This window comes from Hesperophylax consimilis, chromosome 12 (assembly GCF_061612785.1).
Source record: "Hesperophylax consimilis isolate HC1 chromosome 12, BYU_Hcon_1.0, whole genome shotgun sequence".
Taxonomy (NCBI): domain Eukaryota; kingdom Metazoa; phylum Arthropoda; class Insecta; order Trichoptera; family Limnephilidae; genus Hesperophylax; species Hesperophylax consimilis.
The window spans coordinates 20,194,851-20,208,663 of record NC_142847.1 but is presented as its reverse complement, the minus strand read 5'-3'; the positions used below and the strand labels follow the sequence as shown (position 1 = coordinate 20,208,663).

The following is a 13,813-nucleotide window of genomic DNA, read 5'->3' as shown; positions in this document are numbered from 1 at the left end:
ACATCTGCGATTGCCCCCCTCTAGAAAAAACAGAACAAATAAAGTATCTAGGAATCGTAATTGACCATAATCTTAGATGGACACATCACATCAAACAAATCACAAATAGACTCCTCAGAACAATACACATTTTCCTAAACATAAGAAACATATATAAAATAAAACAATTGAAAACAATATATTATGCACTATGCCAATCAATAATAGAATATGGAATAATTGCTTGGGGAGGAGCAACAAACGCAGCTATCGCTCAAATAGAAATCGCACAGAAAACGATATTAAAGGTAATACTCAAAAAACATAAACTAACCGACACAGACCAAATATTTAAAAGCTGTGACGTACTTGATATACGCCAATTATATGTTAAAACACTACTAAACTACATTTTCGACCAAAAAAACAAACCCCAACAAACACAAAATATCACTAATAGACCGGTCAGACAAGCGTACAAAGAAAACATAAAAACTCCGACGGTAAACACTACCTTTGGACAAAGACACCATAAATACCACGCTATTAAAGCATTCAACAGTCTTCCACTTGAAACAAAAATTGAGGAAAATAAAAATAAATTCAAACACAAAATAAAAAAATGGATTAAAGAACAAAAAGACAATATTACCAAAATTCTATAACATAAAAGAATAAAACATATACACGCAACACACAAAAAGATATAAAACACGCAACACGCACAAACACATATATCATTATAAATACCGATTTACATTCTCTTTTGATATTTTTCTTTTATTTTTAATCTTTATTTCTATTTTAAATTTATCTTTATTTTAATGTTGTTTTTCTTTTATTTTTAAATGTATAAATTCTTAAATTATAAAATGGGGGCCTCAGCACGGGTAAACAACCCAGTGAGGCCAACATTACTAAATTGAAATATGAAATATTGTAAAAAAAAAATGTATCAACAATAAAAAAAAAAAATCATCATTTGGATTTTGAATGGCTGTCTTTTACCAGACCGATACCGAGAGTATCTACCACTCCACACCTAGTCTACAAGTTCAGGAAAGAATATTATAACTAGCTAACTAAACCATCACACAGTTTCTCCGCAGGGGTAGGAAGAGAATGTAGACCGCCACATAACTCTGTATTAGCACAAACTAGTAGCTTCCGTCATGTGAAAGTTCAAACAAGGTTGCATACATTTTCTTCCCTTGTTCCGACTATTGGTATGACCCAACTCAAGTATTTGATTTGCTTGTTCGTGCCATGACTTTCGCTGGTGGCCTGTAATTTCATATTATAGTTGCACGTGAGGTTTTTAAAATTGAATAGCCTTAAATGTGTACCCTTCACCCCCCTTTGCCCCTTGTCCCCTTTCCTTGATCCAAGCCAAAGACAAGGAGTATTGTTATCGTTGCATCTTACCCGCGAACATTCGTGTCATCTTGAAAACCCGCATGTATTTGAACTCGGCTGTGACTGTTTTTGGAGCACACATCGTCCAGTGAAACGTTTTACCCGCAGCAGTGAATGTCACTGTTTTTTTTGTTTTGTGTTAAGTGAGCGAATTTTAATTGTATGCAAACTGATAAGTGAAAAGAACCAGCGGCTTATGGAGGACGAGACCAGGGTAAGTCTTTGGCCTTTCCCAATAATTTCTTCTTGCAAACACTAAGGCAAATTCAAGTTTGTCTTAGTCTATATCGCACCACCGCATCCGCACCCCCGCACAATTGCGAACGAAAGATTTGCGCACCAACATATTATTATCTTCTCCGTTGGTACGCTCCTTCCAATTTTAATAATTCGTTCGTTAAAGGGATTTAAAGTTTTTTTATATTTAATAATATTATTTTTAAATTTAATTAAAAACAGTCAATTTTGCAAAAAAAATTCCGCTATGTAGTTATTATAACACATTACAGCTGTTTCGCCTCATGGATACATTATGAAAGTATATTGTACAGATTTGTAATGCCTTAGCAGAACTATATATATATATATAGTATCTAACATAAAAACTTTAAATGAAAAGAAAGTTTTTTTGTTATTTGTTTTTGGGGTGTTATGCCGTGTTGCGCTAACTCCTTCTTTAGCCAACATTTCGGATAGCATTGCAGTGTCCATCATCAGGGCAGATGTTTTATCTGCTCACATTTCACCACAACCTCAGATAACACATCTGCCCTGATGATGAACATTGCATGATGATTGGACTGCCATTATCGGCCTCGGACACATTCCGAAAGAGCTGTCCAAAATAATAATAATACCGATCCCAAAAAGCCGCCAGTTGAACCTGACATCATCTGTTAATTACAGACTCATATCTCTTGCCACAATAATTGCAAGAATCTTCGAAAAGGTCATCTTAAATTTAACGGAAGATAAGCTCAATACAAAGGACTCTCAAATGGGCTTCAAGCTGGATACTCTACTGATACGGCCATATATAGCACGAAACAAACAATAGAATACTATAAAGCCAGAAAAACAACGGTGTACGCATGCTTCCTAGACTTAAGCAAAGCATTTGACAGGGTTTGTCATAATGCGTTGTGGAAAAAACTGACCAAACGACAAGTTCCACCACAAATTGTTAATATACTGAGAACATGGTACAACCAACAGGAAAATTTTGTCAGATGGAATGAAAGCCTATCAGAAGCAACCAAATTAAAGTGCGGCGTTAGACAAGGAGGCTCAATGTCCCCAGTGCTTTTCAACGTGTATATGGATGAACTTAGTAAAACACTAAATACAACAAGAATCGGATGCCATATTGCCGGGGTATGTATGAACAATATTAGCTATGCAGACGACATGGTCATACTATCTCCATCGGTAAGAGCGATGAGAAAACTTCTGGAAATATGCGAAGCTTACGTTGATGGTCACGGGCTGATGTACAATGCCAAAAAATCATCCCTGCTGATATTTAAAGCAAATCTGGTTCCACTGTCATTCCACCCATACGTCTCGGCGGGGCCAACCTGAAAATATGCAGCGAAATAAAATATTTGGGGCATGTCATCACCGATGACCTAAATGATAAAAAATACAAAGAACGTCAAAGAAGAGTACTGAATGTGCGAGCTAACATGCTTGCCAGAAGATTCAACAAATGCAGTCCTCCGGTGAAGAAGCAACTTTTCTAAACATATTGTATGAGCTTCTACACTAGCGAGCTATGGACGACATACACACAAGGCGTCATGAACGCACTCTGAGTACAGTATAACCACGCATACAGAGCCCTATTTGGCCTTCCCTGGCGATGCAGCGCCTCACAGATGTTCAAAGAAGGAAGGGTGCATGGGTTCGCTGCTTTAATGCGCCACAGAATAGCCGGGACGAGTCAGCGCTACCTGAGATCGGACAACACTCTTGTCCAGGCCGTTGCCCAGTGGCAGGGAGCGCCTCTACACCAGAGATGGAGAATTTTACTCAAACCACCATAAAGTCCTAATGTGCTCATCAATGTATTCATTTTTTAATATTTTTATTTATTTCTTTATTGATTTTCTTTTTACGTATGTATTAACTTAAATGTAAACTTTTATGGCAGGCAGAGCATTGCACACAGCACTCTGTCCAGCTGAAATAAACATTATTATTATCATTGAATACTGTCCGAAACGTTGGCTAAAGAAGGAGTTAGCGCAACATGGCATAACACCCAAAAACAAATAACAAAAATACTTCTGGCAGTGAAAATCTTAAATCGTATTTCAAAGAAAGCTATTCAAATTATACCTGCTAACTATAAACATAATAAGAGTAATTTATTTTGCAGAGATATAGTTCCAATCTTGAACATAACTCTAACTAAAGTGGAAGTACCTAAATGTGCTTTTTTTTAAGCTTCCATGGCTAGCAAATAAATCACTCTATCATAATTCCGAAAAAGTGAACGTCGATTAAACCATGGTTACTAAAAAACATTTTTTAAATCTTTTGACGCATCACTAAACCAAAGTAGTTTTTTTCCAAAGCATTACATTTATTAGCCATGTGATTAAATTTATATCGGAATTAGTCCATGTAAAAAAACCCTCAAACAAAATGAGTAAATCAGAAAAGAAGGTGAATTTCGGAAAAATGAGGAACCCGTTTGTCAACTTTTTTGTTCAAAATTTTCCAGCTCTGACCACTTTTAAAGGTAATATCGCTCTGACCACTTGTAACGATAAAAGACGCTCTACGCAGTAGGAGGGCAGACCTGGGCAAACCTGGGCAAACCTGGGCAAACCTGGGCAAACCTGGGCAAACCTGGGCAAACCTAACCCTATGAACACGGGCACCCCTGTTAAGCCACCAGAAATATTATCGAAAATTCACTATTTCGGATAGCTGTAATAATTATTATATAAAAGTCAAAACAGGTGTTCCGGCCTTACGCTCTTATATATTTAGGAGAAAATCGTCACGAGATTACAATACTTGAGCCATAAATATTTTTCATATTTCTCTTTTTTCTTTCTTCCCATCACACATTTCACTATGTTTCTATTTAATTTATTTCATTATACAAATATAGAAATGTTTTTTTTCCGTTTTAGAATCGCAGTTAAGATCCCACAGGAACTTATCTGAACAACGCTATGGACATCTTAAAGTGACGGTGATTCCGGTCATGAAAGATAATTACTCGTATCTCTTGACTGATATGAGCACCAAAGTTACCTTTGCAGTTGACCCCGGAGACTTTAATTATCTAGTTCACATTCTAGATAATGAGGATCTCAGACTTCAAGCTGTTTTGTCAACACATCATCACAGGTATAAAATGGCCTTTGATTTACGTAATTTTCCATTTTGAAAGGTCAGACCTCAAAAATGGGATTAAACCTTGCTTTGTAATTGCTAGTACAAGAAATGGTGAATACTCGGAATCGCTGGACACGGATTATACGAAATATTTTTAAATAAAACCTTCTGATTTACCTTAATTACTATAAAAGGAATCTAACTGCATTTGGGATATTTTCAATTTTAGCATTTTAATTTTTAATTACGTAAATCGAAAATTCACTTTCGTTGTATGGGATGATAGCTGGAATGATTTCTGTTGATGACATTTTCTCTTGTTAAAAAATTAAATTAAAAATTAAAATGCTAAAATTAAAAATATCCCAAATGCAGTCAGATTCCTTTTATAGTAATTAAGGTAAATCAGAAGGTTTTATTAAAAAAATATTTCATATAATCCTTGTCCAGCGATTCCGAATAATTACCCAAGAAATTGTTCTTCCATATTTTCTAAACGGGTAGTCAGGAAAATATTCAAGGTTTCCAGTGAACCACTGTATTTTTTAAAAATAATTCTGTGATTAAAAAAGGTAGGTAATATATGATATACAATTTGGGAGGCGGGTTTTGGTACATCTCTCTCTCGGAGGTCTGTTCAGGATGCGCCTGCCCACCAGCTGCGTCGCATGCCAGTTCGGGAGAGGCTGGTTTGGGGAGACCCTGTGACTTCTCTAACCGAGAGATATATTCGTATGTCTGTCACTCCTGGGCCCACTGATCCCTAGATTCTTACCCAACTTTCATACCTTTTACCTTCTCACAACTTAAAAAAAACCTACACACATTATCCTGAAAGATAAAATAGGCCCTGAAGGAAATTATTTTCCTGAGGGCCGCTTGTTTGGGTAAATGTAGAAAAAGGTACCTAAAATGTTTGGAATGGGCGCAGTTTGAAAACCGTAAAAGACAATTATGTAATATTGCTTGTATTAGCGATTTATAAAGTGTGAATTTTTGAAAGCTGTTTGTTTTAAGGAGTCTGTCCATGTAACCGGAGCATACCATGACCGTTCTATGACTGAGCCGCGAATTATGGGAAAGGTACGAAGCAACCGCAAACGGCGCAAAACGCCACGCGCGGTTGCTTTGCTCCTTTCCTATAATTTGTGGTTCGTTCATAACACGGTCATGGTATGCTCCGGTTATGTGAGCAGACTCCTTTGCACTGCAAAGTACCACAAAAGCATTGTTATCGAACGAAGTTTAAGAAACGTTTATAATTTTTAGTACACATACTATTATGATGTTAATATTTGTTTTTAAGTACCATTTGATGGATTTTAATAAAATTTGGTTATTTTATTTGCGAATGTATTTAAAATGCATTTATAATACATTAATACAGGTGCAGTCTAGATTAAATTATTCGATCCTGCAGTATGGGATTTTTTAGCTTTATTTTCTTTTAAACCCGCTAACCTTTTTTTGTAGTTTGTCAGCGGATACATATTTACAAGATTTTACATAAAAAACATGGCTCATTTAAAATAATTATTATATAACAAACATACATCCATACTAACAAGTATTATAACACAACAAACAAGTATAAATGACAGTTATATCAATAAATTCAAAAATATAGTTAGTTAAATCAGTAAAATTATAAATGATAATATAATTTTCAATTAGAAACATAAGGGCATCTGTAGAGAGTAAATATAAATCGATGCTTTCTTAGAAAATATTTGACTTAGTGGCATAAATGGTATTATTTTCAATTGTCATTGATAGTTCATTCAATATTTTGGGCATACAATATAGTGTAGGGTTCTTTCACTGGTTTCGTTTCATAGATCATAATATTTTCCTTGCTCAATAAATGTCCACGCAACCTTATCAATTTCGAATAGTAAAATTTTAAACACTGACATTACGTTTAGATAGAATACAAGGAATTCATAATAAACATACTACAATAATGCAAGCTATTTTCAGTATAATGTAAACAATGTGTCCATTGTTTGAAAATATAGAAAACATGTCAAAATACAGGTTACAAAGTTTCAACATTTGATCAACTTGGGATTGAAGCACTCAGTAGCCCACGAGGCATGGCTGCTGACCAATTGTCGCTGCTCGCTGCTAGTCGCTGCAAGGCCAAGGAATACGCATTGACCCTACATGTTTTACCCATTTACTTCTCAGCGACCACGTCAGCGCTAACAAAAGTCTCTACGAGAGAGACACACAGCTGCGGATCTACGGTGGTGACACTCGCATCCCTTACCTCACCGATCTCGTGGAACACAATACCTCCTTCCAGGTGGGCAGGACTACCATCGAGTGCATCAACACCCCTTGCCATACCAGAGGTCACATGAGCTACTACATCAAACCGCAAAGGCGGGGTCTGTACTCGGTACCGGGACTTGTGTTCACCGGTGAGTATAATTTTTTTGTATTTAATCATTAAAGACAATATTAATGACTCTCAAACAAAAGATGTAAAACTGAGAAGACAAAAAAGATTCAGTCGCATCCAGGAATTAAGCCCAGGATCTCTTTCTTGCCCGGGAAGGCCTCTGGAGGCTTTTGACGGCTGAATTAGTTGTTTGGTAGTTGGATTGTTTGTTTTGGTTTGTGTGGATTGTGGCTCTGTTGGGGGATGTTTGAATATTATCTATAGCAAAACGTTTTAAGCAAGTTCTAAGAGGGTAAGGTGAACGTTGTGCAGGACAGTATTCGTATAACTTCGAATGTAATTCTCAGGCGACAGTCTCTTCGTGGGCGGATGTGGAAAGTTCTACGAGGGCAAGTCCGACGCTATGAAGGACACGTTCGACAGACTGGCCAGCCTGCCGCCCACTACGCTGTTGTTTTGCGGACATGAGTACACCATAGCCAACCTGAAGTTCGCGCACAAGGTGGAGCCTGAGAACGAAGATATAGCGCAAAAACTGGAGTGGGCCCTGATGAAAAAAGAGGAAAATGAACCAACGGTGAGAAATTCCAATGTAAATATCCATGTATATCAACTTTGGAAAGCGAGTCCATTTGGGAGGTGATTACGGGTGCCGCCCCCTGGAAAACCATTCATTGGACAGCAAACACATCCGCCATAAGTCTCCCCAAGTGACTCGCTAAGTTTAGTGATTTAGCAGGGGTTCCCAAGTTTGTGCATTTTAATTTTTCGAATTTGTGACTGATTTGTCAAGAATTCAGACTATTTCGTGATATTTACGGTAAAATCTAATACTCCTTCAATAAATTATTTCAGGTTCCCTCTACGATAGACGATGAGAAAAAAACTAATCCATTCATGAGGGTAAATTTGGCAGAGGTTCAAAAATATACGAAAAGTGAAGATTCAACCACGAGCATTAAGCTTCTTCGTCGCAAAAATAGAAGATTTAAAGTCTAGTTTTTCAAAAAAAAAATCAACCAAAAAAGCATTCGATTCAAATTTTTCATCAAACATCCCAAAATGATTAAAAAAACCAAATGCCAAGAGACCGATCTGCTTTTAAAAGGGAACTCTTAAATTGTCATAATATTAGAAATGGCGGCAAGGTGAAAAAACTTGCTATAAAACACCTGTCAATTTAGAACCTTTTTTTAACCACATGTTTTTCCACTTCCTTAGATATTTTTTCTTGATAATTAATGTTCAATGGGCTTTTCATTGCTACTTTCCTGACAACGTGTATTTTTTAATAAATTTTAATAAATACCTTACTTCCGCAAAATGTATTTTGCTTTTCTTAAAAAGACACTTCACACAGCATCCCCAAAGATTACATGGGCCCCGAGAGAAATTATTTTCATAATGCAAAAAAAATCTATGTTATCAACTCGTACCAATATTCTTAGAATTGAGGGTCGTCCATTACCTTTCCAAAAACAGATATTCGCCAAATCAATCGCAATCCCGCGAATCAACGGTTATTGATTTGAACAACACTATCAAATAACTTTGAGATAGATGTATTAATAAGGTTATCTTAAAAGTTCTAGCTTCATTTTTATACGGTTGCCTCCATATCTTAGGTGTATACCTGTAGGGAGTCTCTACGGCGTACTTACGAAGTATTTTCATAAAATATTGAATTACTTTCCGAAATATAAGTAATTTCAGCGTTTGCTGCAGTTGGTTTGCTGAATATGTCATAATGATAGACCACCCTGATCACGGATTGTGGAAAATGATCACCAACGGGAATCTTCCCGTCGTAGAGAAGTGTGGCGTTTGAAGAAAAAGATTAGCTAAAGCCACGTGATCTACCAAATCGTTCTATTATAAAAATTAACGAATAGTTCTCGTTGTTTTGTTGCAAATTTTGTAGGCTAACTAACTTTCACACTACACTATTGAAGATACAAGAGACTGTAACGTGTGGGTTAGTACCCAATCGTCACAAACCTGAACATCTCTATTCCTTTTATCTTGACTGTAGCCGAAGTTTGCCGAAGTAAACGAAGATCCCCGAATGTCCGGGCGGAATAATCAAATCGGCAGGCAATTGAAACTACTTTCAAAGAGAGCGGCAAGAACGAGCGCCACCATTCAATGGAGAATCTTTTAAAGGTGAGGTTTATACTAGATACTGGAGGATACAGTTGAAATGTTACAAAATACGTTCTCCCAGTGAACTTAACTCTAATTATTTTGTTTATACATCGGTTTGAGGCATGAAGATTTCGCTTCCAAAACCTCGGCGATCGGCGTGACGAAGACCAAATTTGAAAAATGACACAGCGAGCTGAGGATGGAATCATCACTCACAAGAACGGGATCATTCAGACCTACACACGAGGAGTCTGACATTTACGTTTAATTTCTGTGTCAACCTGGTGCCGACAGCACACTATTGAAGTTTTCCATCGCCTCGCGGCCTTCACTAAATTGCGTACGTTAGTATAAAATCCATCAGTAATGAAGTTCACTCTCTCTCTCTCTTGCATTATTTATAGCCTATATATTTAGAACCATTCGTGTTCTCCAATTTCCTTCAAATTTGCATACATTATTTTTTGAGAACAAATTAACATGTTGCGTTTTTTACAGACCTCAAACTGTATGTGATAAGACGTTAGAGATTTCATTATCATTAAATTGTTAATGATCTTTGTTGTATTATTAGTTTTTGGTGAAAAGATATACCTTACTCCCACCATTATTTTTTTTGAAGTTCTTTGGACTAGAAGGAAATTTTTTTGCTTGCTGCACGCGCCATTTTTTTCACAGCCACACTTGATTTTTTAGCATTTAAGCGATGCTGAATAATTTATTGTTGATTTCCAGTCCAAAAGAATTGAGCTAAACAGTAAAATTTTCTATTTTTTTGGAGTCTTGGAGTCCATCACTTGCATATCAATTTGTTAGTATGCAGAAGATTATCTTTTGGATTTGATACATTTACATTCGTGACATAAAACTGACAACGTTTGTCCACTATTAAGATAGTCGGCAACACCTTAGGTTATTTCAGAAGGAGCTCTGAACATTTTTTCCTGTAATTTAAACTTAATTATATCTATTATAAAAGTCTATACAAACAATTATTAAACGTTAGGTTATACACATAAATAATCACACAACGAAAATAGTGATGGGATAGCAATCGCACTATGTTAGTAGTTTAGCCTCGCCTGTGCTCAGAAATTCTTATTTAATCTAATATACGCAATAAAAATAAAAATAAATAATACGTACTATGCTTAAATGACATATTGACATTTTAAGAACATAATATTACGATTGATTTTTGACACTTCTTCAAACATTTCATCAATTATCGCATTTATAAATTAACGACTTGCCGGTTACATTATTTACATACAATGAAAGTATTTTTACGAGAATGTGGATGATTTAAGGATTTTACATGTTATTAAAATACTGATTTTTGATTTTTGCAATATCGCTCCAGACGCATGTGCTTTTCCCGCTACTATATTCGACTTGATACGTATAACGTGGTAGAGAATAGAGTATAATACAGGGAACTGTATTATACATTTAACAGTTAACTTAATTTGAATAAACTTATAAAAATAATTTGAAACTAAATAACTAACCGTCACGCGATTTCACTGTAGCGGGAGGCAGAGAAGATAGACCTCCATACAACTCTGGCTTGACACACTGTTGATATTATCTGTTACTATGACTCTTGACATGAATTCTTCTACCATTTATTTCCGCGACATATATCCTTCTTACAAACTTTTATTTGTGCATCCATTCTTCACGCCCAAATCCCCCAAGCTTTTCTTTCTTAATCTTACTGAGCCTGCCTACTCCTGCTGAGAAATTGCGTGATGCTTAGTTAGTTAGTTCTGTACACTTTTATTTTGCCTTTAAATATCTGTGTTCTCATAATCAAAGTGAAAATTTTATGTATTCTTGCAGAGATTCGAGTGAGTACGCAAGAACCGAGTTTGTCAGTCACGTCTCCAGAATTCCGGCACGCTTTGCAATAGTAACGAACATGTCCACGATGGCAAGCGGATTGCTTCCAGAGTAGCTTTGTATGAAATATAAAGATGTTATCTCTTTTATCTGCATAGGGTACTATAAAATTATGACAGCAAGTCGACTTGCATTGTGAAAATCAATGTTTTTTTATATAAACAAAATAAGAATGTTGATAACTTGCTAAGACAAAAAAGTTACCTTCCATTACTTTAGTAGTAAAGTAGAAAATTTTGTTAGATATTCTAGGTAAGGTAAAGTTAGGATAGTTTAAGTTGGGTTCCTGGCACGGAACTGGTTCACTTCATATTTTAAAAAAATTATGAAGGAAGATGATGATAGGTCCAGAAAGTTTTAGAGAGGTTTTTTTAATACTGCACAAGAATAACAACTGCTCCCAGTCGTCTTTGGCCAATGAGACTTTGGCATCCCCAATTGGGGTACGTTGTGAGGTTGAATGTAGTGAAGAGGGGAAGGAGATAGAAATAGAATGGTGAGAGAGTACTTGGCTATTCAGATCTGATCACAAAACACGGCTAAAGCCATTTCAAACAATGTTTCAATTCTGAATGGTGGTCTTATACCAGGCGATACTGAAAGAATCTTCCCCTCTGGAACGTGCCGCAAGTATACTATATATTACGTTTAATTAATAAATTGTAAAATAACATAAACTAATCAAATAAAATTTACTTGCGCATGCTGAGATTTGAACCCGCGACCTTCGGCTTAATATTCGAGGGCCTAACCCCTCGACTCTGTCACAGGAATGTGTGAAGCAAACCTAAGGAAGATTTTGGAGAGAGAAAAACTCCTAGATATCAACGCTGTTTCGGTATTTCATCATTGCATATGAACGTTGGGGTTATTAAGACTATGTAAAATGTAAATACTACTACTTAACATACTGGTCCACCAAACGATACGCTCCGGCGTTAAACGAAGCCAATAAAAGCGCACGAGCGCAGCACCACCTATGATTTACGACTGGAATAAAATAATCTCATACTCCTTGAGAAAAATGGTCCAAGCCTGCTGCTACCTTTTCCGCGAAATATGTGTTATGTGTAAGCCACCGGTATCCAGACTGATGGAATATTTGTAGAAGATATGATTTTGAGAGTTAAGTGATAGCTACAATTTGAAGTGAGAGTAAAGTGGACCAACTCAAAGTGAAAATAAAGTAGCGCAATGGGAAGTGAAAATTTAGCTGGATAATTCGAAATGGTAGTAAATATTATGGTACATTTAAAAATGAGAGTAAAGTGGTACAAATTAAAGTGGGGGTAAAGTGGTGCAATAGAAGTGAGAGTAAAGTGGAGCAGCTCAAAGTGAAAATAAAGTAGCGCAATTCGAAGTGAAAATTAAGCGGGATTATTTGAAATGATAGTAACGTGGTTCAATTCTAAATGGAAATAAATATTATGGTACATTTCAAAATGAGAGTAAAGTGGTACAAATTAAAGTGGGGGTGAAGTAGTGCAATCGAAGTGAGAGTAAAGTGGAGCAGCTCAAAGTGAAAATAAAGTAGCGCAATTCGAAGTGAAAATTAAGCGGGATAATTTGAAATGAGAGTAACGTGCTTCAATTCGAAATGGAAATAAATATTATGGTACATTTCGAATGAGAGTAATTTGGTAGAATTCGTAGTAAGAGTATACTTATAAATAGAAGAGAGTGAGAGTGTACTATTTTAAAATCGTTTTTTTAAGATCATTCTCGTATTTGTGGATAATTGATGTACGATACCAGTAAGAATAAGTAAATCATTATTTTATTAATCTGCATTTTTTCGTTCATCTTTGTCCTGCGTCCCGTTCGCAAACATATTCCACGGTGAGTAGTCGCTCCTTTTCCTTAGCAGAATGAGGAAATAGGTGAACGGAGGAGTAAGGTGGGGAGGAGGAAGGAAATAGGTAAAAGCTTACCACCTGCGCTCGGAGCTTGTATTACCGTCATAAATCGGCGATTATTTTTGGAAAATTCATTACCTCCTCCGATGTTATGGAAGTAATTATTACAAAAATTATGTACACGTTCGCTAGAAAATCCATAGATTTTTTTTGTAAAACAATCGAGCATTAGGGGAGAGCCATAACATTTTTGTTATTTGTTTTTGGGGTGTTATGCCGTGTTTCGCTAACTCCTTCTTTAGCCAACGTTTCGGACAGCATTTCAGTGTCCATCATCAGGGAAGATGTGTTATTTGAGGTTGTGGTGAAATGTGAGCTTATGTATGAGGTTGTGATACCGTGTTTCCAGCTCCATAGTTCCTGGTATCCGGTAATTGAAGGCTAAACGAAGAAAACCACTTTAAAAAAAATAAAAATTGATACGTTAATGTTAGCTCAGATTTTTGGAGCTGGCAACACGGTATTTGGTTAGTTTGCTGATTGGAATTTACTCTTTTTTTTAATTAAAAAGTTGGATTTTTACTTCATCAAAATAACCCTGCTTTAGTGGAATCAATTTATAAATTTATTTTTTTATTGGATTAACTAATGGATTTGCCGGAGTGATGCGACACCGGGTCACTGGAGCCAGGATGCGGCTAATGGCCTCCGCCAACACGGTGATGACCGCAACCTGCCAGCAGCAAGCGTC

The 13,813-nt window shown here is 36.3% G+C and overlaps 1 protein-coding gene across 1 annotated transcript in view; it reads left to right on the top strand.

Moving 5' to 3' along the window:
• The window catches only part of LOC149419308 (hydroxyacylglutathione hydrolase, mitochondrial-like), a 30,271-nt gene extending 19,113 nt beyond the window's left edge, over window positions 1–11,158 (top strand). Inside the window, exons 2-5 of the mRNA XM_089637966.1 lie at window positions 4,542–4,761; window positions 6,940–7,175; window positions 7,504–7,733; window positions 11,147–11,158. Coding sequence (XP_089494092.1) covers window positions 4,542–4,761; window positions 6,940–7,175; window positions 7,504–7,733; window positions 11,147–11,158 — 698 coding nt within the window. The remainder of the gene's footprint in view (window positions 1–4,541; window positions 4,762–6,939; window positions 7,176–7,503; window positions 7,734–11,146) is intronic.
• The last annotated feature ends 2,655 nt before the right edge of the window (window positions 11,159–13,813 follow it).